Here is a 23193-nt window from a genome sequence, read left to right as displayed (position 1 = left end):
TTCGGCCGCTCCGTGAGACGATCGCGGGGGTCCCGACCAACGCGGGAGCGCGCCGCCGGCGGCGCGCTCCCGATGGCAGGGCGGCATCGAATATTGGACGTACCTGTACGCCAATATGCCTGCCCGTGCCATTCAGTCGACGTACATCTTCGTGCGCTGGTCGGGAAGTGGTTAAGGGAAACCCCGCGCCAAAATAAAAAAAATGGCATGGGTCCCCCCAAAAATCCATACCAGACCCGTTATCCAAGCACGCAACCTGGCAGGCTGCAGGAAAAGAGGGGGGACAAGGGAGCACCTCCCCTGAACTGTACCAGGCCACATGCCCTGGTATGGGGGGAGGGTGCTTTGGGGTAGCCCCCCCAAAGCAACTTGTCCTCGTGTTGATGGGGAGAAGGGCCTCATCCCCACAGCCCTTGCCCGGTGGTTGTGGGGGTCTGTGGGCGGGGGGGGCTTATCAGGATCTGGAAGCCCCCTTTAACAAGGGGATCCCCAGATCCCACTCCCCCATGTGAAAAGGTAATGGGGTACAAATGTACCCCTGCCATTTCACAAAACATGTTTGAAAATGGTAAAAAAAACACATTATTAAAAAAAGTTAAAAAAATAAAAATGTCCCACGAAGTCTTCTTCTTATCTCGATTCGACGGACAGAAAAAGAAAAAAAAAGCCACACGCCGTCTACGATCTGCCTCCATGGGAGGCACCCACCGTAATGACTGGCCTCTTAGGTGACAGCTCTTTTATAACTGAGGGTGGGGCCACATGATAACGTTGCCGGGTGACCCCCCTCTGATGCATCCCTATGGCTTTCCCATAGTGTCAGAGGGGGCGGGGTCACTCGGTTACGTAATCGGGTGGCCCTGCCCCCCTCTGACGCTACGGGGAAGCCATAAGGGAGCTGGGGATCCCCTTGTTAAAGGAGGCTTCAAGATTTCGAGCCCCCCACCCGCAGACCCCCACAACCAATGGGGAAGGGTTGTGGGGATGAGGCCCTTCTCCTCATCAACATGGGGACAAGGTGCTTTGGGGGGGCTACCCCAAAGCACCCTCCCCATGTTGAAGGCATGTGGCCTGGTAGGGCTCAGGAGGGGGACACTCTCTCGCCCCCCTCTTCTCCTGCAGCCTGACAGGTTGTGTGCTCTGATAAGGGTCTGGTATGAATTTTTGGGGGGACCCCACACAATTTTTTTTTTAATTTTGGCATGGGGTTCCCCTTAAAATCCATACCAGACCTGCAGGGTCTGGTATGGATTTTGAGGGGGGACCACCCCACCATTTTTTTTATTTTGGTGTGGGGTTCCCTTTAATATCCATACCAGACCTGAAGGGCCTGGTATGGAATTTGGGGGGATCCCATGCATTTTTTTTATATTTTAGTTTGGGGTTCACCTGTGGGGGAATCCCATGCCATTTTTATCAATGAACTTTTATGTGTATTGCCGGGACCGACAATTCATTATAGCTGCGAGTACTTTTAAATGACTTTTTATCCTTTAGGAATGTCATTTTGCTTTCAGTCTGTTCTAAACATGGGAAACATGCGCCCCTTTACAGGCATACTATAGACACCCCCCAGGTACGAAATTTAAAGGAATATTTCACTTTTACTGTTTCACTTTAAGTATTATTAAAATCACTGCTCCTGAAAAAACGTCAGTTTTTAAAACTTCTTTTTGCATTGATACATGTCCCCTGGGGCAGGACCCAGGTCCCCAAACACTTTTTATGACAATACCATGCATATAAGCCTTAAAAATGATCAGTTTTGATTTCTCCCATAGACTTTAAAAGGGTGTTCCGGGGCTTTTCGAATTGGCTGCGAACACCCCAAATTGTTCGCTATTCGGTGAACAGGCGAACACCCGATGTTCGAGTCGAACTTGTGCTTGACTTGAACAATGGGCTCATCCCTAGTGGCCACACAAAATCTTGAAACTTTGGTCCCAATTTGGACATTACTCACTTTTGTACTCACTTTTGTTGCCAGTGGTTTAGACATTAATGGTTGGGTGTTGAGTTATTTTGAGGGGATAGCAAATTTACACTGTTATACAAGCTGTATACTCACTACTTTATATTGTAGCAAAGTGTCATTTCTTCAGTGTTGTCACATAAAAAGATATAATAAAATATTCAAAAAAATGTGAGGGGTGTACTCACTTTTGTGAGATACTGTCATCCCCCTTTTTATTATTTTATTTTTTTTGTTTTGCAAAATTGACCTTTATTTTTCAACAGCAGGTGGTGACAGCTTTTAAAATATAAGTAGGAGTTGTCTCCAGCAGACTCAAAAAGATTTTTAGTGATGCTCTAGAAATATTCATGCTTGTGGAGCTATTACATGCAAGTATGTAAGACCAAAGTTTATGTTTTACAATGTTGTAAGGAGGGGGCTATGGTCTTACTCGGGCGGCGGGCCCTTCCATAACATGATTATATAATCGATATAGCCCCCTTAATATATTAGATGTGAGGCATAAGGGTCGTTATTCCAAATATTATTCTTTTCCCAGTATCGTATTGTAAGGTTGGCATAGCTGGGTGGTACATGCAGGCCAGGGGTAAAGGCACTTGGTTTTAACATGTTCTGATTCATGTAGAACAGTGATGCATCTCTATGGGAATTACTTGTATGTATATGAGGATGTTATACATTTAAACACAGCTATGCATTGGTACAAGTGTATATTGTGATATTTGTATATTGACACAATATTTATGGTTCACTTAATTTTCATTGTGACATTTTATATATAGACACAATATTCATGGTTTATTTTGTTTTGTATTGCCTATGATACAGAGTTGGAGTACACATTTTCTGACTGTAGCTTAGGTACACATATTGGTGGTATATATTGTATTTGAAGACATTCCTTGGTAATGAGGTAGGCGCAGCAGTGTCTTATCTTTATATACAGGTTGTGGGAACACAATTTATTGTTTTCAGCCACCTGTATTTAATAAATAACTTTGAATATACATAAGTTTTTATAGGCAACATGGGATTGGCAATGAACATAATTTTAAGAAATGTCTACCCAATTTCTACAATTGGATTTCTACATCCAATTTCCTGTCATTTATACTTTATTGCACTGCACTACCGTATAAAGACGTTTTTATATATACCTATGTTTCTTAAAATGGATCTTTGTATTTCTTGTTTCCACTTCAAATGGCTTTATGAAGTTAGGCAGGGATTTATATTGATAGCAGATAAAAATGCATGTATTTTTGTCCTCTAATATACACTCACTGGCCACTTTTAGGTATACCTTGCATGGTGGCATAGATTCAACAAGGTGTTGGAAACATTCCTCAGAGATTTTGGTCCATAGTGACATGATAGCATCACGATTTGTCGGCTGGTTGCTCTATTGGATTGAGATCTGATGACTGTGGAGGCCATTGGAGTACAGTGACCTCATTGTCATTTTCAAGAAGCCAGTGGTGAGATGATTAGAGCTGTGTGACATGGTGCATTACCCTGCTGGAAGGAGCCATCAGAAGATGGGTACACTGTAGTCATAAAGGGATGCACATGGTCAGCAACAATACTCAGGTAGGCCATGGTGTTTAAACTATACTCAATTAGTAATAAGGGGCCCAAAGCGTGCCAAGAAAATATCCCCCAAACCATTACACCACCAGCCTGAACTGATACAAGGCAGGATGGATCCATGCTTTTATGTTGTTTACACCAAATTCTGACCCTACCATCTGAATGTCGAAGCTGAAATGGAGACTCATCAGTCCAGGCAACATTTTTTCAATCTTCTATTGTCCAATTTTGGGGCCCTGTGTGAATTGTAGCCTCAGTTTCCTGTTCTTAGCTGACAGGAGTGGCACCCGATGTGGTCTTCTGCTGCTGTAGCCCATCTGCTTCAAGGTTTGATGTGTTGTGCATTCAGAGATGTTATTCTGCATACCTTGGTTGTAACGAGTGGTTATTTGAGTTACTGTTGCCTTTCTATCATCTTAAACCAGTCTGCCCATTCTCATCTGACCTCTGACATCAAGACATTTTCATCCACGTCTGGCACCAGCAACCATGCCACTTAAATCTCATTTTTTTCCCCATTCTGATGCTCAATTTTAACTTCAGCAAGTCGTCTTCACCAAGTCTAGATGTCTAAATGCATTGAGTTGCTGCCATGTGACTGGCTGATTAGTAATTTGTGTTACCAAGCAATTGAACAGGTGTGCCTAATAAAGTGGCCAGTGAGTATATGTAAACCTTAACTGAATGACATTTAGTTTTCTAAAATGTGTGTATCATAAACAAGTGTTCTGTTATTTTTTTCTTAAAACTGCTTTACTTTTTTAATAGTTGCTAATCTCCTGCAGTTTCTTCCTTCCCCATATTTATGTGCTTATCAGATTCTAACTAGACATGGGAAAAATGTGTTTGTTTTAATTTTATTCATTTTTTTGGGGGGTTTTTCAGGTCATTGGTTATGATGGAAATTCGTAAATCCGGAATACAGAAATTTGCAAATCTGGAAATAAGAAAGAAAATCCAAAAATTAGAAAGAACGAAAATCTGAAAATTGAAAATAATAGCTACCTAACTAACTAATAATAACCAACTATTAAATTATAGGTATTGGAATTTCCTTTCAAATTTGGTTGTTAGTCAACGTAAGGAATTTATCCAAAGTAACGAATTATCCAAAATAACAAATTCCGCATCTAAACAAATAGAACGGAACAAATTAAAAATAATAATAATAATAATAATACGTTTTTATTATTATTGTTATTTATTATTATTGTTAATTTGTTACATTCCGTTTGTTTAGATATGGCATTCGTTATTTCAGATCATTCGTAACTTCGGATAAATTCGTATTCGTTATGTTCACTAACAGCCAAATTTGAAAGGAAATTCCAATACCTATAATTTTATAGTTAGTAATTGTTGTTATTATTAGTTATATCAGATTTCAGAATTTTCAGGTTTTCGAATTTACACATTTTTGCTCTTATTATGGATTTTCGGATTTCGAATTTCCAATTTTCTAAATTTCCGTATTTTTGAATTTCCAAACTTCTAGATTTTCTCATTTCGATTTTATGAAGTTTCAAATTTTCTAATAATCAAATTTATGAACATTCGAATTTAAGAATATCCGGAAAAATTTGTTAAACGGGTTTTCGTTAATTTGGGTATTCACAAATGAACTAATTTGTCAAAATTCTTTAAAAAACAAATTCGTAACAAAATGAATTGCACATGTCTACTTCTAACCCTCCTTCAAACATTCCTAAATGCAAAAAGTTTTGGCTAATTATTTTGTATAAACTTTTCATAACTTTAGTACACATTTTTTATTTTATTAATATTAAAATCCTAATTAAATTATGTGAGTTGCATAAAGTATGCTAAAATATTTTAATAGTTTTCCCAATAATCCACAGTGTGCTAAACATTCTAGGCACTGAAGTTGATGTTACACTTAACATTTGAGTAGGTGTTATGGGAAATATCAGAAATCTAACCCTCTTCTAGCTATTATTCATTGATCTACTAATACATTACAACAAAAAGTCTTAATTTAGTGGGATTACTCTAAATATCTTAGCAGTGTTCCTCTGCTTTAGACCAATCCTACTGAAAGAATTGACCAGTAAGGCCCATTATAAGAATAGCCAATTGAAAAAAAAACTGTCTTGCAGAAAGAAAAAAGGAAAGAGATATTTTCTTAAAAATAAGGATTTTCTCTAGACTGGTGACAACTTAATTGGCTCTAAAAAACATCAAACAAGGTTCATATTTTCACAAGTCCTTTTCATCTGAGCGGGTTCTTCTCCTTTGAAATTTCAAGGTCTTTTGACACGTTGGCTATTCACGTTGTTGTTGGTACAGAGAAGACTTGTATTCCAGACAGCAGGAAATATTGTAGACCTTCTAGGCCGTGCTATATAGTTCCAGCAGACTGGCAGCAGAGTGCATCCGGTAAAAAATTCCAAAGGGAAGGCAAATATTGGTAATTATAGCCCACATAGAAAATCCATAAAAATTCACCTCCAGTCCTGTGTCAAACATGACTCGAGCTCCAAAGGCTGGTAAAATCCAGAACTGTGGGAATAAGACAGGCAGGTCAATAAATAATTCAGCTCTATAAGCAATGACCAGTATAAAAAGTCATATATAGTAATATTAGCATGAGGGGAGGTCTGAGAGTTTGTTGTCAAAGAATTTTATACATTTACACATTTCATGTAAACTAGATAAATACAAAATGTATGTATTACTAATAAATGTATCCTTCTTGTCCCATTAACATTCCTCTCTTGAAGGGCATGGTCTTTCGTCTTTTGAGATGTTGAAGATGATAGTGGAGAAGTTAGTAGGATTGTGTAAGAAAACTTTCCTAGAATACTTTCATCAGTGTTTTTTTTTTTTTCTTCACTGTAATATGGATGTAGAGCTCAACTTAGGCCAAAAATGTTTTTTAACTAGAGTAGGGAAACATTTTTTTTTTCCAGGTTTATATTTCATTTTTTGTAACCCTGCTGGGGATTTTTTCCCTTGCTTCCATCACACCAGTTCAAGAAATGTGACAACACAAGGACAGAAAGGCGCAGACAGCAATAAAACATTATCAGAAGCTCTGATCTCTTTCCACTGTACTAATAGGGTATTTCCATAACATTTTTCTCTGATAGAACATGAGGAAATAGCTCTCTAAAAATAGGGGTAGGCAACCTTTGAGAGATTAAGATCTACTTGAGCCACACTGATGAAGTCAAAGATCAATGGGTACAGTTATCCCCTCCCCCAAAACAAAAAGACAGTAAGACCGACCTTTTTTTTTGATAAAATATTTTTACTCAGAACAAAAATAAAAGTATTACAAGAGAGTGCAGGGTTTAGGAGTGTGTTATGCAGAGAATGGAGGGTTCACTAGTGCATTATGCTCAGAATGCAGGGATCATAAGTGTGCGCTGAGCTCAAAATGCAGGGTTAAGGAGTGTATTATGCTCAGAATTAGGGATGGGCGAAGGGTTTGGCCTGAGTATAAAATTGAGTCGAACATTCGTTGTTTGGTTGTTCAGAGAACAGCCAAACAAACAGGTCGTTCAACCGTTTGTTCGGCCCCCATTGTGGTGCTGAACAGTGCATTGCAAGCCCTGATTGGCTGAAGCAGTGAAAGCTTCAGCCAATCAGGGCACAGTGCACTGTCAGAATCATGATTGGACACTGTCATAATGACTTTATCCAATCATGGCTCGTTCCTGTCCTACAATATAAAAGTTTTCTTTCAATGGTAGCCATTTTCAATGTGATTTCAGTGTGGGGAGAGAGAGAACAGGGCTCTGTTCAGTGCTATTAGTTAGTGTTCTATACTGTGCTATTTTGCTTCAATTGTCAGTGTAGAATTTTAGTTTAATGTCAGTCTAGGGATAGTGTGAGTTTAGTGAAGAGGACCATCATTCAGTTTTGCATAGTGTGCAGCTAGAGTAGGGACAGCTCAGATAGTTTCACTGTAGTGTAGTGAGACCGTGTCATTCATACATGCATTAGTGTGGAGTAGGGACAGCTCATAGAGTTTCAGTGTAGTGTAGTGAGACTGTGTCAGTAATCTTGCCATTAGTGTATAGCTAGAGTAGGGACAGTTCAGATAGCGTCAGTGTAGTGACGGTTGAACACCGTCTATTTGATTGCGTTACTGCCAGTTTAATGCCATTTACTTGTGTGTGTGTTACTGCCAGTTTGATGCCATATCATTTTGTGTGCAGTTTAACGCCATATAGTTCTGTGTGCGTTACTGCGAGTTTAACGCCATATAGTTTTGCACACGTTACTGCCAGTTTAATGTCATATAGTTCTGTGTCCGTTACTGCCAGTTTAACGCCATATAGTTTTGTGCGTTACTGCCAGTTTAACACTATTTACTTCTGTGTGTGTTACTGCCAGTTTAACGCTATATTGTTTTGTGTGCGTTCCTGCCAGTTTAACGCCATATAGTTTTGTGTGTGTTACTGCCAGTTTAACACCATATCGTTTTGTGTGCGTTACTGCCAGTTTAATTCCATATAGTTCTGTGAGCCTTACTGCCAGTTTAACGCCATATCGTTTTGTGAGCATTACTGCCAGTTTAATGCCATATAGTTTTGTGCGTTACTGCAAGTTTAACGCCATTTACTTCTGTGTGCGTTACTGGCAGTTTAACGCCATATCGTTTTGTATGCATTACTGGCAGTTTAACGCCATATAGTTTTGCATGCGTTACTGCCAGTTTAATGCCATATAGTTCTGTGTGCATTACTGCCAGTTTAACGCCATATAATTTTGTGTGTGTTACTGCCAGTTTAACGCTATATCGTTTTACGTGCTTTACTGCCAGTTTAATGCCATATAGTTCTGTGAGCATTCCTGCCAGTTTAACGCCATATAGTTCTGTGTGCGTTACTGCCAGCTTAATGCCATATAGTTTTGTGTGCGTTACTGCCAGTTTAAGGGGGCCAGCAACAAATGTGTCCACAGGCAAAGATGGAACGTGGTGGTCAGTCCTCAGGCAGGGCATCATTTCCTCTGTTTAGTGAGTTTGCCCATGCTATCCAGCCACAGCATGCAGAGGAGGTGGTGGACTGGCTTACTAAACCTTCCTCATCCTCCTCATTCTCTGTCACGCAAGCAGAGACAAGTGTGCAGTCCCCCACAGTTGCCAGAGTGGATGAACCTGCCTCCTTGTCCACATCTATTCCTGCCATAGCCCCAACATCCGCCATTGAGGAGCCAGCTGAGTTATTTGACCACAGCATCAGCCACTTGCTCCTTGATGATGCCCAGCAATTACTGGATTCAGATGTTGGTTCTGAGGTTAAGGATGACAGGAACATGAGCCTAGAGAGAGGGAGGAACACTGGTAGACAAATTGGCATTCATGTTCCCCAAGCCGCAGCGTATTGCCAAGTTGTCTTCAATGGTAATGATGAAGATAGAGGAGATGGAGATTATGATGATGAAGTCACTGATGCAGCTTGGGTGCCAGATAGAGCAGAGGAGGAAACTGAAGGTAAGGCGGCACAACCCCAAGGAGGCTGAAATCAAGAAATAGTAGAGAGCAGCCACCCTATTACATCACATTCTACAGCTGTTATCTCCCGGCCCACTCCCCAAAGCTCAGCTGTCTGGGCCTTTTTCAGCACATCTGCAGCAGATCGCACTGTTGTTATCTGCAAACTGTGTCTCAGGCACATCAAACGTGGCAGAAACACCAACCATTTGGGTACCACATGCTTATCAAGGCATTTAACGTCCAACCACTCAGCCCGTTGGCAAGGGCACCTAAATGCCACACAAAAGGTGCACAAATCTGTCCCTCCTCCTCCTCCTTACCCACTTCAGTCTGCCCCTGTGATACCGAATCATTACCTTTCAGCAACCTCCACTGACAGGGATGATGGTATAGCACAGGGTGTCCCAGGTCTTAGCAGCACATCTGCCAGCAGCACACCACCAGCTGTAGAATGTAGCTGGAAAATTTGCTGCATCGGAAAAAAAATACAGTCCCTGCCACCCACATGCCCAGTGTCTAAATGCAAGCTTGTCAAAGCTGTTGGCTCTCCAACTTCTGCTTTTCAGCCTGGTGCATTCTGGCCCCTTCCGTGAATTCGCACAAAGTGCTGTGCCACAGTGGCAGGTTCCTAGTCATTACTACTTTTCACGTAAGGCTGTTCCATCTCTCCACCATCACATGGAAGGGAATTTTCTGGCATCATTGGGCAAGGCAGTCAGCCGTAAAATCCACCTTACTGCTAACACGTAAGCATGGGCAGGAATATATATTTTGTTCACAGCACACTGGGTAAGGCTGCTTGCAACTTGAAAGGATGCAGGACAGGGCTCGGTGCTGCAACTTGTTGTGCCCCCACGTCTCCATAAAGCTGGTGGTGATGATGCCAGACCTGTGAGCTATACCCCTTCCATGCTCTCCTCTGCAGAATTGTCCTATGAAAATCAGGTACCCCCTAAGCATTCCAGCGTGTCGGTCAGTACCCACGTGAGTCCAGTTGCGGGTCCCGCGGACTCGATCGCCGCGGGCATACCCGCGATCGTGTCACGGGGCGGCTGAACGAGGAGATGCAGTTGTAAACAGCATCTCCCCGTTCTGCCTAGCAACAAGTGACGCTGATCTCTGCTCCATGTGATTGGAGCAGAGATCAGTGTTCACTAAAACAAAGCCCAGCCCCTTACAGTTAGTAACATGCCCCTAGGAACACTTAACCCCTACACTGCCAGCCGCTGGTTAACCCCTTCACTGCCAGTGTCATTTACACATGAATCACTGCATTTGAATAGCAGCGATTGCTGTATAAATGACAATGGTCCCAAAAATGTGTCAAAAATGTCCGATGTGTCCGCCATAATGTCGCATTTACAATAAAAATCGCTGATTACCGCCATTACTAGTAAAAAAAAAATATTAATAAAAATGCCATAAAACTATCCCCTATTTTGTAAACGCTATAACTTTTGCGCAAACCAATCAATAATCGCTTATTGCGATTTTTTTACCAAAAATATGCAGAAGAATACGTATTGAGGGAAAAAATGTTTTTTTTATATATTTTTGGGGGATATTTACTATAACAAAAAGTAAAAAATTATGTGTTTTTTTCAAAATTGTCGCTCTACTATTTGTTTATAGTGCAAAAAATAAAAAACGTAGGGGTGATCAAATACCACCAAAAGAAAGCTCTATTTGTGGGAAAAAAAGGACGTCAATTTTGTTTGGGAGCCACGTCGCACGACCGCGCAATTATCAGTTAAAACAACGCAGTGCCGAATCCCAAAAAGTGGTTTGGTCTTAAGCCAGCAAAATGGTCCGGTCTGAAAGTGGTTAAAGAGGATTTTATTGAACATTTTTTCCTGACTCCAGTAAGTTACAGTGTCGTGGAAAATGTAGTTTTGAGTCTTCTGTTGGCCAAGAGAGGAGCATTGGAGAAGGCGTCCACCTAGGTGAGGCATTTCGGATTTTTTTTGTCCTCACCGCCCAGGGCTGTCAGCTTCCACATCCCATTAGCAGCATCTGCATCAAATGGTGGATGATTACCTCAGGCCGAAACAGAGATGGAGAGCTTTCCAGCTGACGATCCACTGACATACTGGGTCATGAGAATAAACCACTGGCCAGAACTTGCCCAGTATGCTACTGAGTTGTTCAGCTGCACTGCATCAGGCGTGCTTTCGGAACGGGCATTCAGTGCTGCAGGAGGTTTTGTTATTGATCATAGAACACATCTGTCCACAGACTCCGTGGATTGTTTGACTTTTATAAAAATGAATCAGTCCTGGATTACCAGCTATGATGCCCCTGATGCCGATGTCACTGATTAAGACTTTTTGGGATGTGGAATCTCTGCAGGACTTTGAGGCTGCCTAGCTTTGAGGGTATTCAATCATTTCATCTGAAAGAATGTTTTTGGTATAGGTATAGGTTTCATGGGTACAATTAACACCCAAAGACCAATTTTCAGCACCTGTTTAATAGGTGCATATCATTGCAATTTTTTACAGCAAGGCCAATTCTTGCTTTCATCAAGAGTTCCTCTATAGTGTTATGGTGGGAAGGCGCCCCCGACACACAAAGAGTAATATTTATGCACCTGTTTGACAGGTGCATATCATTGCAATTTTTTACAGCAAGGCCAATTCTTGCTGTCATCAAGATTACCTCTATAAGGTTATGGTGGGAAGGTGCCACCAAAACCTCCAGCCAAAGTCAAAGTGACACCAGAATGTACAGTGCCTTGCAAAAGTATTCACCCCCTTGAGTTTTTACCTATTTTGTTACATTACAGTCTTTAGTTCAATGTTTTTTTAATCTGAATTATATGTGATAAATCAGAACACATTACTGTAAGTTGGTGAAGTAAAATTAGAAAAATATATATAAAAAACCTATTTTTCAGAAATAAAAACTGATAATTGACATGTGCATATGTGTGTATTCACTCCCTTTGTTATGAAGCCCATAAAAAGCTCCGGTGCAACCAATTAACTTCAGAAGTTACATAATTTGTGAAATGATGTCCACCTGTGTGCAATCTAAGTGTCACATGATCTGTCATATACACACCTTTTTGAAAGGCCCCAGAGGCTGAAACACCTAAGCAAGAGGCACCACTAACCAAACACTGCCATGAAGACCAAGGAACTCTCCAAACAAGTAAGGAACAATGCTTTTGGGAAGTACAAATCAGGGTTATGTTATAAAAAAATATCCAAATCTTTGATGATCCCTAGGAGCACCATCAAATCTATCATAACCAAATGGAAAGATCATGGCACAACAGCAAACCTGCCAAAATTCACGGACCGGGCAAGGAGGGCATTAATCAGAGAGGCAGCACAGAGACCTAAGGTGAGTGACCCTGGAGGAACTGCAGAGCTCCACAGTAGAGACTGGAGTATCTGTACATAGGACGGCAATAAGTCGTACGCTCCATAGAGTTGAGCTTTATGGCAAAGTGGCCAGAAGAAAAGGGATGTGGGAGACTCCAAAAAATGTATGGAGGAAGGTGCTCTGGTCTGATGAGACTAAAATTTAACTTTTTGGCCATCAAAAAAAACACTATGTCTGGCGCAAATCCAACACATCCCATCACCCAAAGAACACCATCCCCACAAACATGGTGGTGGTAGCATCATGCTGTGGGGATGTTTTTCAGCATTCGAGACTGGGAAACTGGTCAAAGTTGAGGGAAAGATGGATGGTGCTAAATACAGGGATATTCTTGAGCAAAACCTGTACCACTCTGTGTGTGATTTGAGGCTAGGATGGAGGTTCACCCTCCAGCAGGACAATGACCCCAAACACATTGCTAAAACAACACTTGAGTGGTTTAAGAGAAAATATGTAAATGTGTTGGAATGGCCTGGTCAAAGCTCAGACCTCAATCCAATAGAAAATAACTGGTCAGACTTAAAGATTGCTGTTCACAAGCACAAACCATCCAACTTGAAGGAGCTAGAGCAGTTTTGCAAGGTGGAATGGGTAAAAATCTCAGTGGTAAGATGTGGCAAGCTCATAGAGACTTATCCAAAGCGACTTGTAGCTGTGATAGCTGCAAAAGGGGGCTCTACAAAGTATTGACTTTGGGGGGTGAATAGTTATGCACATTGACTTTTTCAGTTATTTTGTGCTATTTGTTGTTTGCTTCACAATAATAATAAAAAAAAAAAACATCTTCAAAGTTGTGGGCATGTTCTGTAAATTAAATGATGCAAATTCTCAAACAATCCATGTTAATTCCAGGTTGTGAGGCAACAAAACACGAAAAATGCAGGCAGGTGAACACTTTTGCAAGGCACTGTATCCAAAAAATCTCTAATCTTATTCCCAGTGCACTACATTGTGGCCTCACCATACACACTGGCTCCTCAGCTGTTGCTGAGCAAAATAAAGAAGGCTTGCAGGGAAAATGTATTTTTCCCTGACAGACTGCATGGCAGACTATGTGAGGGTTAACCCCGCTTCCTCTTCAATGCTATAGGACCCCACTGCCATAAATTTAAGCTCACCACTAGAAACTGCATTCCTTTTTTGCCTTCCTCTTTGAACCTACAAACAATGCACATATGTTTTGCTTCTGTTTGGTCAAAAGAAGCCTCAGTGCAGAAGACGTAGTACTGAGCGTTCAAGGGAAGCACGCTCTTACAGGCCTGGCCAAGATATCAGAAGGAATTGGAGCAGAGGTCAGACATCCTTCCAAAAGTCTGCTAAAAGCCAGGCGTCCAGTGAACGACAGACAGTAGTCTGGGTGCCCTTGGACTACTGGACCTTCAAGACTAGGGATGAGCTCCGATGTTCAAGTCGAACGTAAGTTTGACTCGAACATCAGGTGTTCGCCTGTTCGCCGAATAGCAAACAATTTGGGGTGTTCGTGGCAAATTCGAAAGCTGCGGAACACCCTTTAAAAGTCTATGGGAGAAATCAAAAGTTCTTATTTTTAAGGCTTATATGCATGGCATTGTCATAAAAAGTGTCTAAAGGAAAAAAGTAATTTAAAAGTACTCGCGGCTATAATGAATTTTAGGTCCCGGGAATATACATAAAAGTCATTGAAAAAAATGGCATGGGATTTCCCCACAGTCAATTACCAGGCCATTTTGGTCTGGTATGAATATTAAGGGGAACCCCAAACCAAAATGTAAAAAAAATATGGCATGGGGGTCCACCCAAAATTCCATACCAGACCCTTATCCAAGCATGCAACCTGGCAGACCGCAGGAAAAGAGGGGGGGACGAGAGAGCTGCCCCCCTCCTGAATCGTACCAGGCCACATGCCCTCAACATGGGGAGGGTGCTTTGGGGTACACCCCCACAGCACCGTGTCCCAATGTTGATGGGGACAAGGGCCTCATCCCCACAACCCTCGTGGTTGTGGGGGTCTGCGAACAGGGGCTTATCGGAATCTGGAAGCCCCCATTAACAAGGGGGCTCCCAGATCCAAGCCTCCCCCCTTGGGAAATGGTAATGGGGTACAAATGTACCCCAATGCCCTTATGTACCGTGTCATGTCATTTTTACCCATTTCACAAAAAAAGTGTGAAAATGGTAAAAATTTGACAGTTCTTTTCTAACTGAGGGCGGGGCCACACCGTGATGTTCCCGGGTGACCCCGCCTCCCTCTGACGCACGGGGACTTCCTAATGGATTCCCCGGGGCATCAAAGGGGGGTGGCGCCACCGTTTACATAACCATAGATGGTTGCCATAGGACCCTATTCAAGACGGTCTCCACAGGAACATGTGTGGCCCTACTAAATAGGGATGAGCCGAGAACCCCCCAGTTCGGTTCTCAGCAGAACATGTGAACAGGCAAAAAATTCATTTGAACACCCGAACACTGTTAAAGTCTATATATGTATACACATAAATATGACAGGGGGGACATGGTTACAGTGTTGGGGGGTCTGAACGAGGTAGAAGGAAGTTAAAAATCTCCTTCCCCCACAGATCTTCCGGGATTCCCTCTTCACTCCCCGATTCTCCACCAATGAGCTGGTGAATCGGGGAGTCGGAATTCTGACACAGATCAAAGTCAAAGTCAAAGTCAAAGTGACACCAGAATGTACAGTGCCTTGCAAAAGTATTCACCCCCTTGAGTTTTTACCTATTTTGTTACATTACAGTCTTTAGTTCAATGTTTTTTTAATCTGAATTATATGTGATAAATCAGAACACATTACTGTAAGTTGGTGAAGTAAAATTAGAAAAATATATATAAAAAACCTATTTTTCAGAAATAAAAACTGATAATTGACATGTGCATATGTGTGTATTCACTCCCTTTGTTATGAAGCCCATAAAAAGCTCCGGTGCAACCAATTAACTTCAGAAGTTACATAATTTGTGAAATGATGTCCACCTGTGTGCAATCTAAGTGTCACATGATCTGTCATATACACACCTTTTTGAAAGGCCCCAGAGGCTGAAACACCTAAGCAAGAGGCACCACTAACCAAACACTGCCATGAAGACCAAGGAACTCTCCAAACAAGTAAGGAACAATGCTTTTGGGAAGTACAAATCAGGGTTATGTTATAAAAAAATATCCAAATCTTTGATGATCCCTAGGAGCACCATCAAATCTATCATAACCAAATGGAAAGATCATGGCACAACAGCAAACCTGCCAAAATTCACGGACCGGGCAAGGAGGGCATTAATCAGAGAGGCAGCACAGAGACCTAAGGTGAGTGACCCTGGAGGAACTGCAGAGCTCCACAGTAGAGACTGGAGTATCTGTACATAGGACGGCAATAAGTCGTACGCTCCATAGAGTTGAGCTTTATGGCAAAGTGGCCAGAAGAAAAGGCATGTGGGAGACTCCAAAAAATGTATGGAGGAAGGTGCTCTGGTCTGATGAGACTAAAATTTAACTTTTTGGCCATCAAAAAAAACACTATGTCTGGCGCAAATCCAACACATCCCATCACCCAAAGAACACCATCCCCACAAACATGGTGGTGGTAGCATCATGCTGTGGGGATGTTTTTCAGCATTCGAGACTGGGAAACTGGTCAAAGTTGAGGGAAAGATGGATGGTGCTAAATACAGGGATATTCTTGAGCAAAACCTGTACCACTCTGTGTGTGATTTGAGGCTAGGATGGAGGTTCACCCTCCAGCAGGACAATGACCCCAAACACATTGCTAAAACAACACTTGAGTGGTTTAAGAGAAAATATGTAAATGTGTTGGAATGGCCTGGTCAAAGCTCAGACCTCAATCCAATAGAAAATAACTGGTCAGACTTAAAGATTGCTGTTCACAAGCACAAACCATCCAACTTGAAGGAGCTAGAGCAGTTTTGCAAGGTGGAATGGGTAAAAATCTCAGTGGTAAGATGTGGCAAGCTCATAGAGACTTATCCAAAGCGACTTGTAGCTGTGATAGCTGCAAAAGGGGGCTCTACAAAGTATTGACTTTGGGGGGTGAATAGTTATGCACATTGACTTTTTCAGTTATTTTGTGCTATTTGTTGTTTGCTTCACAATAATAATAAAAAAAAAAAAACATCTTCAAAGTTGTGGGCATGTTCTGTAAATTAAATGATGCAAATTCTCAAACAATCCATGTTAATTCCAGGTTGTGAGGCAACAAAACACGAAAAATGCAGGCAGGTGAACACTTTTGCAAGGCACTGTATCCAAAAAATCTCTAATCTTATTCCCAGTGCACTACATTGTGGCCTCACCATACACACTGGCTCCTCAGCTGTTGCTGAGCAAAATAAAGAAGGCTTGCAGGGAAAATGTATTTTTCCCTGACAGACTGCATGGCAGACTATGTGAGGGTTAACCCCGCTTCCTCTTCAATGCTATAGGACCCCACTGCCATAAATTTAAGCTCACCACTAGAAACTGCATTCCTTTTTTGCCTTCCTCTTTGAACCTACAAACAATGCACATATGTTTTGCTTCTGTTTGGTCAAAAGAAGCCTCAGTGCAGAAGACGTAGTACTGAGCGTTCAAGGGAAGCACGCTCTTACAGGCCTGGCCAAGATATCAGAAGGAATTGGAGCAGAGGTCAGACATCCTTCCAAAAGTCTGCTAAAAGCCAGGCGTCCAGTGAACGACAGACAGTAGTCTGGGTGCCCTTGGACTACTGGACCTTCAAGACTAGGGATGAGCTCCGATGTTCAAGTCGAACGTAAGTTTGACTCGAACATCAGGTGTTCGCCTGTTCGCCGAATAGCAAACAATTTGGGGTGTTCGTGGCAAATTCGAAAGCTGCGGAACACCCTTTAAAAGTCTATGGGAGAAATCAAAAGTTCTTATTTTTAAGGCTTATATGCATGGCATTGTCATAAAAAGTGTCTAAAGGAAAAAAGTAATTTAAAAGTACTCGCGGCTATAATGAATTTTAGGTCCCGGGAATATACATAAAAGTCATTGAAAAAAATGGCATGGGATTTCCCCACAGTCAATTACCAGGCCATTTTGGTCTGGTATGAATATTAAGGGGAACCCCAAACCAAAATGTAAAAAAAATATGGCATGGGGGTCCACCCAAAATTCCATACCAGACCCTTATCCAAGCATGCAACCTGGCAGACCGCAGGAAAAGAGGGGGGGACGAGAGAGCTGCCCCCCTCCTGAATCGTACCAGGCCACATGCCCTCAACATGGGGAGGGTGCTTTGGGGTACACCCCCACAGCACCGTGTCCCAATGTTGATGGGGACAAGGGCCTCATCCCCACAACCCTCGTGGTTGTGGGGGTCTGCGAACAGGGGCTTATCGGAATCTGGAAGCCCCCATTAACAAGGGGGCTCCCAGATCCAAGCCTCCCCCCTTGGGAAATGGTAATGGGGTACAAATGTACCCCAATGCCCTTATGTACCGTGTCATGTCATTTTTACCCATTTCACAAAAAAAGTGTGAAAATGGTAAAAATTTGACAGTTCTTTTCTAACTGAGGGCGGGGCCACACCGTGATGTTCCCGGGTGACCCCGCCTCCCTCTGACGCACGGGGACTTCCTAATGGATTCCCCGGGGCATCAAAGGGGGGTGGCGCCACCGTTTACATAACCATAGATGGTTGCCATAGGACCCTATTCAAGACGGTCTCCACAGGAACATGTGTGGCCCTACTAAATAGGGATGAGCCGAGAACCCCCCAGTTCGGTTCTCAGCAGAACATGTGAACAGGCAAAAAATTCATTTGAACACCCGAACACTGTTAAAGTCTATATATGTATACACATAAATATGACAGGGGGGACATGGTTACAGTGTTGGGGGGTCTGAACGAGGTAGAAGGAAGTTAAAAATCTCCTTCCCCCACAGATCTTCCGGGATTCCCTCTTCACTCCCCGATTCTCCACCAATGAGCTGGTGAATCGGGGAGTCGGAATTCTGACACAGATCAAAGTCAAAGTCAAAGTCAAAGTGACACCAGAATGTACAGTGCCTTGCAAAAGTATTCACCCCCTTGAGTTTTTACCTATTTTGTTACATTACAGTCTTTAGTTCAATGTTTTTTTAATCTGAATTATATGTGATAAATCAGAACACATTACTGTAAGTTGGTGAAGTAAAATTAGAAAAATATATATAAAAAACCTATTTTTCAGAAATAAAAACTGATAATTGACATGTGCATATGTGTGTATTCACTCCCTTTGTTATGAAGCCCATAAAAAGCTCCGGTGCAACCAATTAACTTCAGAAGTTACATAATTTGTGAAATGATGTCCACCTGTGTGCAATCTAAGTGTCACATGATCTGTCATATACACACCTTTTTGAAAGGCCCCAGAGGCTGAAACACCTAAGCAAGAGGCACCACTAACCAAACACTGCCATGAAGACCAAGGAACTCTCCAAACAAGTAAGGAACAATGCTTTTGGGAAGTACAAATCAGGGTTATGTTATAAAAAAATATCCAAATCTTTGATGATCCCTAGGAGCACCATCAAATCTATCATAACCAAATGGAAAGATCATGGCACAACAGCAAACCTGCCAAAATTCACGGACCGGGCAAGGAGGGCATTAATCAGAGAGGCAGCACAGAGACCTAAGGTGAGTGACCCTGGAGGAACTGCAGAGCTCCACAGTAGAGACTGGAGTATCTGTACATAGGACGGCAATAAGTCGTACGCTCCATAGAGTTGAGCTTTATGGCAAAGTGGCCAGAAGAAAAGGCATGTGGGAGACTCCAAAAAATGTATGGAGGAAGGTGCTCTGGTCTGATGAGACTAAAATTTAACTTTTTGGCCATCAAAAAAAACACTATGTCTGGCGCAAATCCAACACATCCCATCACCCAAAGAACACCATCCCCACAAACATGGTGGTGGTAGCATCATGCTGTGGGGATGTTTTTCAGCATTCGAGACTGGGAAACTGGTCAAAGTTGAGGGAAAGATGGATGGTGCTAAATACAGGGATATTCTTGAGCAAAACCTGTACCACTCTGTGTGTGATTTGAGGCTAGGATGGAGGTTCACCCTCCAGCAGGACAATGACCCCAAACACATTGCTAAAACAACACTTGAGTGGTTTAAGAGAAAATATGTAAATGTGTTGGAATGGCCTGGTCAAAGCTCAGACCTCAATCCAATAGAAAATAACTGGTCAGACTTAAAGATTGCTGTTCACAAGCACAAACCATCCAACTTGAAGGAGCTAGAGCAGTTTTGCAAGGTGGAATGGGTAAAAATCTCAGTGGTAAGATGTGGCAAGCTCATAGAGACTTATCCAAAGCGACTTGTAGCTGTGATAGCTGCAAAAGGGGGCTCTACAAAGTATTGACTTTGGGGGGTGAATAGTTATGCACATTGACTTTTTCAGTTATTTTGTGCTATTTGTTGTTTGCTTCACAATAATAATAAAAAAAAAAAAACATCTTCAAAGTTGTGGGCATGTTCTGTAAATTAAATGATGCAAATTCTCAAACAATCCATGTTAATTCCAGGTTGTGAGGCAACAAAACACGAAAAATGCAGGCAGGTGAACACTTTTGCAAGGCACTGTATCCAAAAAATCTCTAATCTTATTCCCAGTGCACTACATTGTGGCCTCACCATACACACTGGCTCCTCAGCTGTTGCTGAGCAAAATAAAGAAGGCTTGCAGGGAAAATGTATTTTTCCCTGACAGACTGCATGGCAGACTATGTGAGGGTTAACCCCGCTTCCTCTTCAATGCTATAGGACCCCACTGCCATAAATTTAAGCTCACCACTAGAAACTGCATTCCTTTTTTGCCTTCCTCTTTGAACCTACAAACAATGCACATATGTTTTGCTTCTGTTTGGTCAAAAGAAGCCTCAGTGCAGAAGACGTAGTACTGAGCGTTCAAGGGAAGCACGCTCTTACAGGCCTGGCCAAGATATCAGAAGGAATTGGAGCAGAGGTCAGACATCCTTCCAAAAGTCTGCTAAAAGCCAGGCGTCCAGTGAACGACAGACAGTAGTCTGGGTGCCCTTGGACTACTGGACCTTCAAGACTAGGGATGAGCTCCGATGTTCAAGTCGAACGTAAGTTTGACTCGAACATCAGGTGTTCGCCTGTTCGCCGAATAGCAAACAATTTGGGGTGTTCGTGGCAAATTCGAAAGCTGCGGAACACCCTTTAAAAGTCTATGGGAGAAATCAAAAGTTCTTATTTTTAAGGCTTATATGCATGGCATTGTCATAAAAAGTGTCTAAAGGAAAAAAGTAATTTAAAAGTACTCGCGGCTATAATGAATTTTAGGTCCCGGGAATATACATAAAAGTCATTGAAAAAAATGGCATGGGATTTCCCCACAGTCAATTACCAGGCCATTTTGGTCTGGTATGAATATTAAGGGGAACCCCAAACCAAAATGTAAAAAAAATATGGCATGGGGGTCCACCCAAAATTCCATACCAGACCCTTATCCAAGCATGCAACCTGGCAGACCGCAGGAAAAGAGGGGGGGACGAGAGAGCTGCCCCCCTCCTGAATCGTACCAGGCCACATGCCCTCAACATGGGGAGGGTGCTTTGGGGTACACCCCCACAGCACCGTGTCCCAATGTTGATGGGGACAAGGGCCTCATCCCCACAACCCTCGTGGTTGTGGGGGTCTGCGAACAGGGGCTTATCGGAATCTGGAAGCCCCCATTAACAAGGGGGCTCCCAGATCCAAGCCTCCCCCCTTGGGAAATGGTAATGGGGTACAAATGTACCCCAATGCCCTTATGTACCGTGTCATGTCATTTTTACCCATTTCACAAAAAAAGTGTGAAAATGGTAAAAATTTGACAGTTCTTTTCTAACTGAGGGCGGGGCCACACCGTGATGTTCCCGGGTGACCCCGCCTCCCTCTGACGCACGGGGACTTCCTAATGGATTCCCCGGGGCATCAAAGGGGGGTGGCGCCACCGTTTACATAACCATAGATGGTTGCCATAGGACCCTATTCAAGACGGTCTCCACAGGAACATGTGTGGCCCTACTAAATAGGGATGAGCCGAGAACCCCCCAGTTCGGTTCTCAGCAGAACATGTGAACAGGCAAAAAATTCATTTGAACACCCGAACACTGTTAAAGTCTATATATGTATACACATAAATATGACAGGGGGGACATGGTTACAGTGTTGGGGGGTCTGAACGAGGTAGAAGGAAGTTAAAAATCTCCTTCCCCCACAGATCTTCCGGGATTCCCTCTTCACTCCCCGATTCTCCACCAATGAGCTGGTGAATCGGGGAGTCGGAATTCTGACACAGATCGCCAGTGATGAGCTAATATCGCAGCTTCATAAACTGGCTGTTATTGTCTCAGTCAATGAGGATTCTCTGTGTGCGGAGATCATCGGCGGGAGAACATGTTCAAACACTTCTCCCCCGATTATTTTTTTTGTGAATTGGTAGGGGTACAATGCACCCAGTTACCAATTCACATGGGGGGGATCTGGGGGTCCCCTTGTTAAAGGGGGCTTCCAGATTCTGATAAGCCCCCCACCTGCAGACCCCCACAACCACCGGGTAAGGGTTGTGGGGATGAGGCCCTTGTCCCCATCAACATGGGGACAAGGTGCTAAGGGGTCAGACCCCAAAGCACCTTCCCCATGTTCAGGGTATGTGGCCTGGTATGGTTCAGGAGGGGGGGCACTTTTCCTGCATCCTGCCAGGTTGCGTGCTCGGATAAGGGTCTGGTATGGATTTTGGGGGGACCCCTACGCCATTTTTTTTAAATGTTGTTGCAGGGTTCCCCTTAAAATCCATTCCAGACCTGAAGGATTTTTGGGGGGCCCTTCACCATTTAAAAAAAAAAATTGGCACAGGGTTCCCTTTAATTTGCATGCCAGACCTGAACAGCCTGGTATGGATTTTGGGGGGACCCCCACGCAATTTTTTTGGTTCGGGTTCCCCCTTAATATTAATACCAGACCCAAAGGGCCTGGTAATGGACTGCACTGCATTCACATCGAGACACAGCACTCTGCTCTGCAGGCAGCTCAGCTCCTAAGCCAAGACTCTGACAGGTCTGACCCAGACATGTACAGAGCTGGACTTCTGTGCTCAGTGCAGAATGGAGAGGATTTAAGAATTTCAGTTCTCATCTCTTTGTACTGCTTGGACCTTGAAGAAGGGGACCTTCCCCCGAAAGCTTGTTCTGAAAAATTGTATGTTAGTGCAAATAAAAAAAGTATCATGGACAGTACTCAATTTTCTCTGTCACAATTGCACTAATACGGCTACAATCACATTAAGTAGTTCTCATCTCTAAACTCCTGCTCTCCATCCCAGCCATCACTGGCAGTGCTCAGAGACACACAGAGGAGCCCTAAAAAGCGTTGGAAGCAGGCAGACATGATGAGGTGGCTGTAAAGCTGCCCAAACTACTACTGCTAGACATAGAATTTTCGGCTGATAAAATATTATTTTCCATGTGTGCAGGCCTCCAAACAGTCTCTAGTCCCCAGGCACCCAAATAGGTCACATTATAGGTGATCTGCCCTGGTACTGAGTGGATGACTCCCTACAGGTTGGTCTTTAGTGCCTGTAGCTGTAATTTAATTCTGCTGAAATATTGTCAGGGTTTCTCTGATTTGAAATTATAAAATGTGTTGTGATGATAATATATCTTCTCAATGAGTTGTGCAGAAGAACTTTCTGATAAACCCACCACCACTACAGGCGTGCAAGTAAAAAAAAAAAAACTAGAGTCCCCATGTCTGTGTCTAACAC

General features: G+C 42.8%; 1 protein-coding gene across 2 annotated transcripts in view; it reads right to left on the bottom strand.

Annotated features, from left to right (window-relative positions):
* Positions 1 to 5379: 5379 nt before the first annotated feature.
* LOC143935662 (proton channel OTOP2-like) overlaps positions 5380 to 23193 on the bottom strand; it is a 127872-nt gene continuing 110058 nt past the window's right edge. For both annotated transcript variants that reach the window (XM_077459693.1, XM_077459692.1), the window contains exon 6: positions 5380 to 6085. In XM_077459693.1, the coding sequence (XP_077315819.1) occupies positions 5915 to 6085 (171 nt within the window). In that variant the 3' untranslated portion in view covers positions 5380 to 5914. The remainder of the gene's footprint in view (positions 6086 to 23193) is intronic.

Source organism: Lithobates pipiens, unplaced genomic scaffold (assembly GCF_037356315.1).
Source record: "Lithobates pipiens isolate NorthernLeopardFrog02 unplaced genomic scaffold, aLitPip1_a1.2 Scaffold_28, whole genome shotgun sequence".
NCBI classification, from domain to species: Eukaryota; Metazoa; Chordata; class Amphibia; order Anura; family Ranidae; genus Lithobates; species Lithobates pipiens.
The sequence above is the reverse complement of the archived record's forward strand: the minus strand, read 5'-3'. Positions and strand labels throughout refer to the sequence as shown.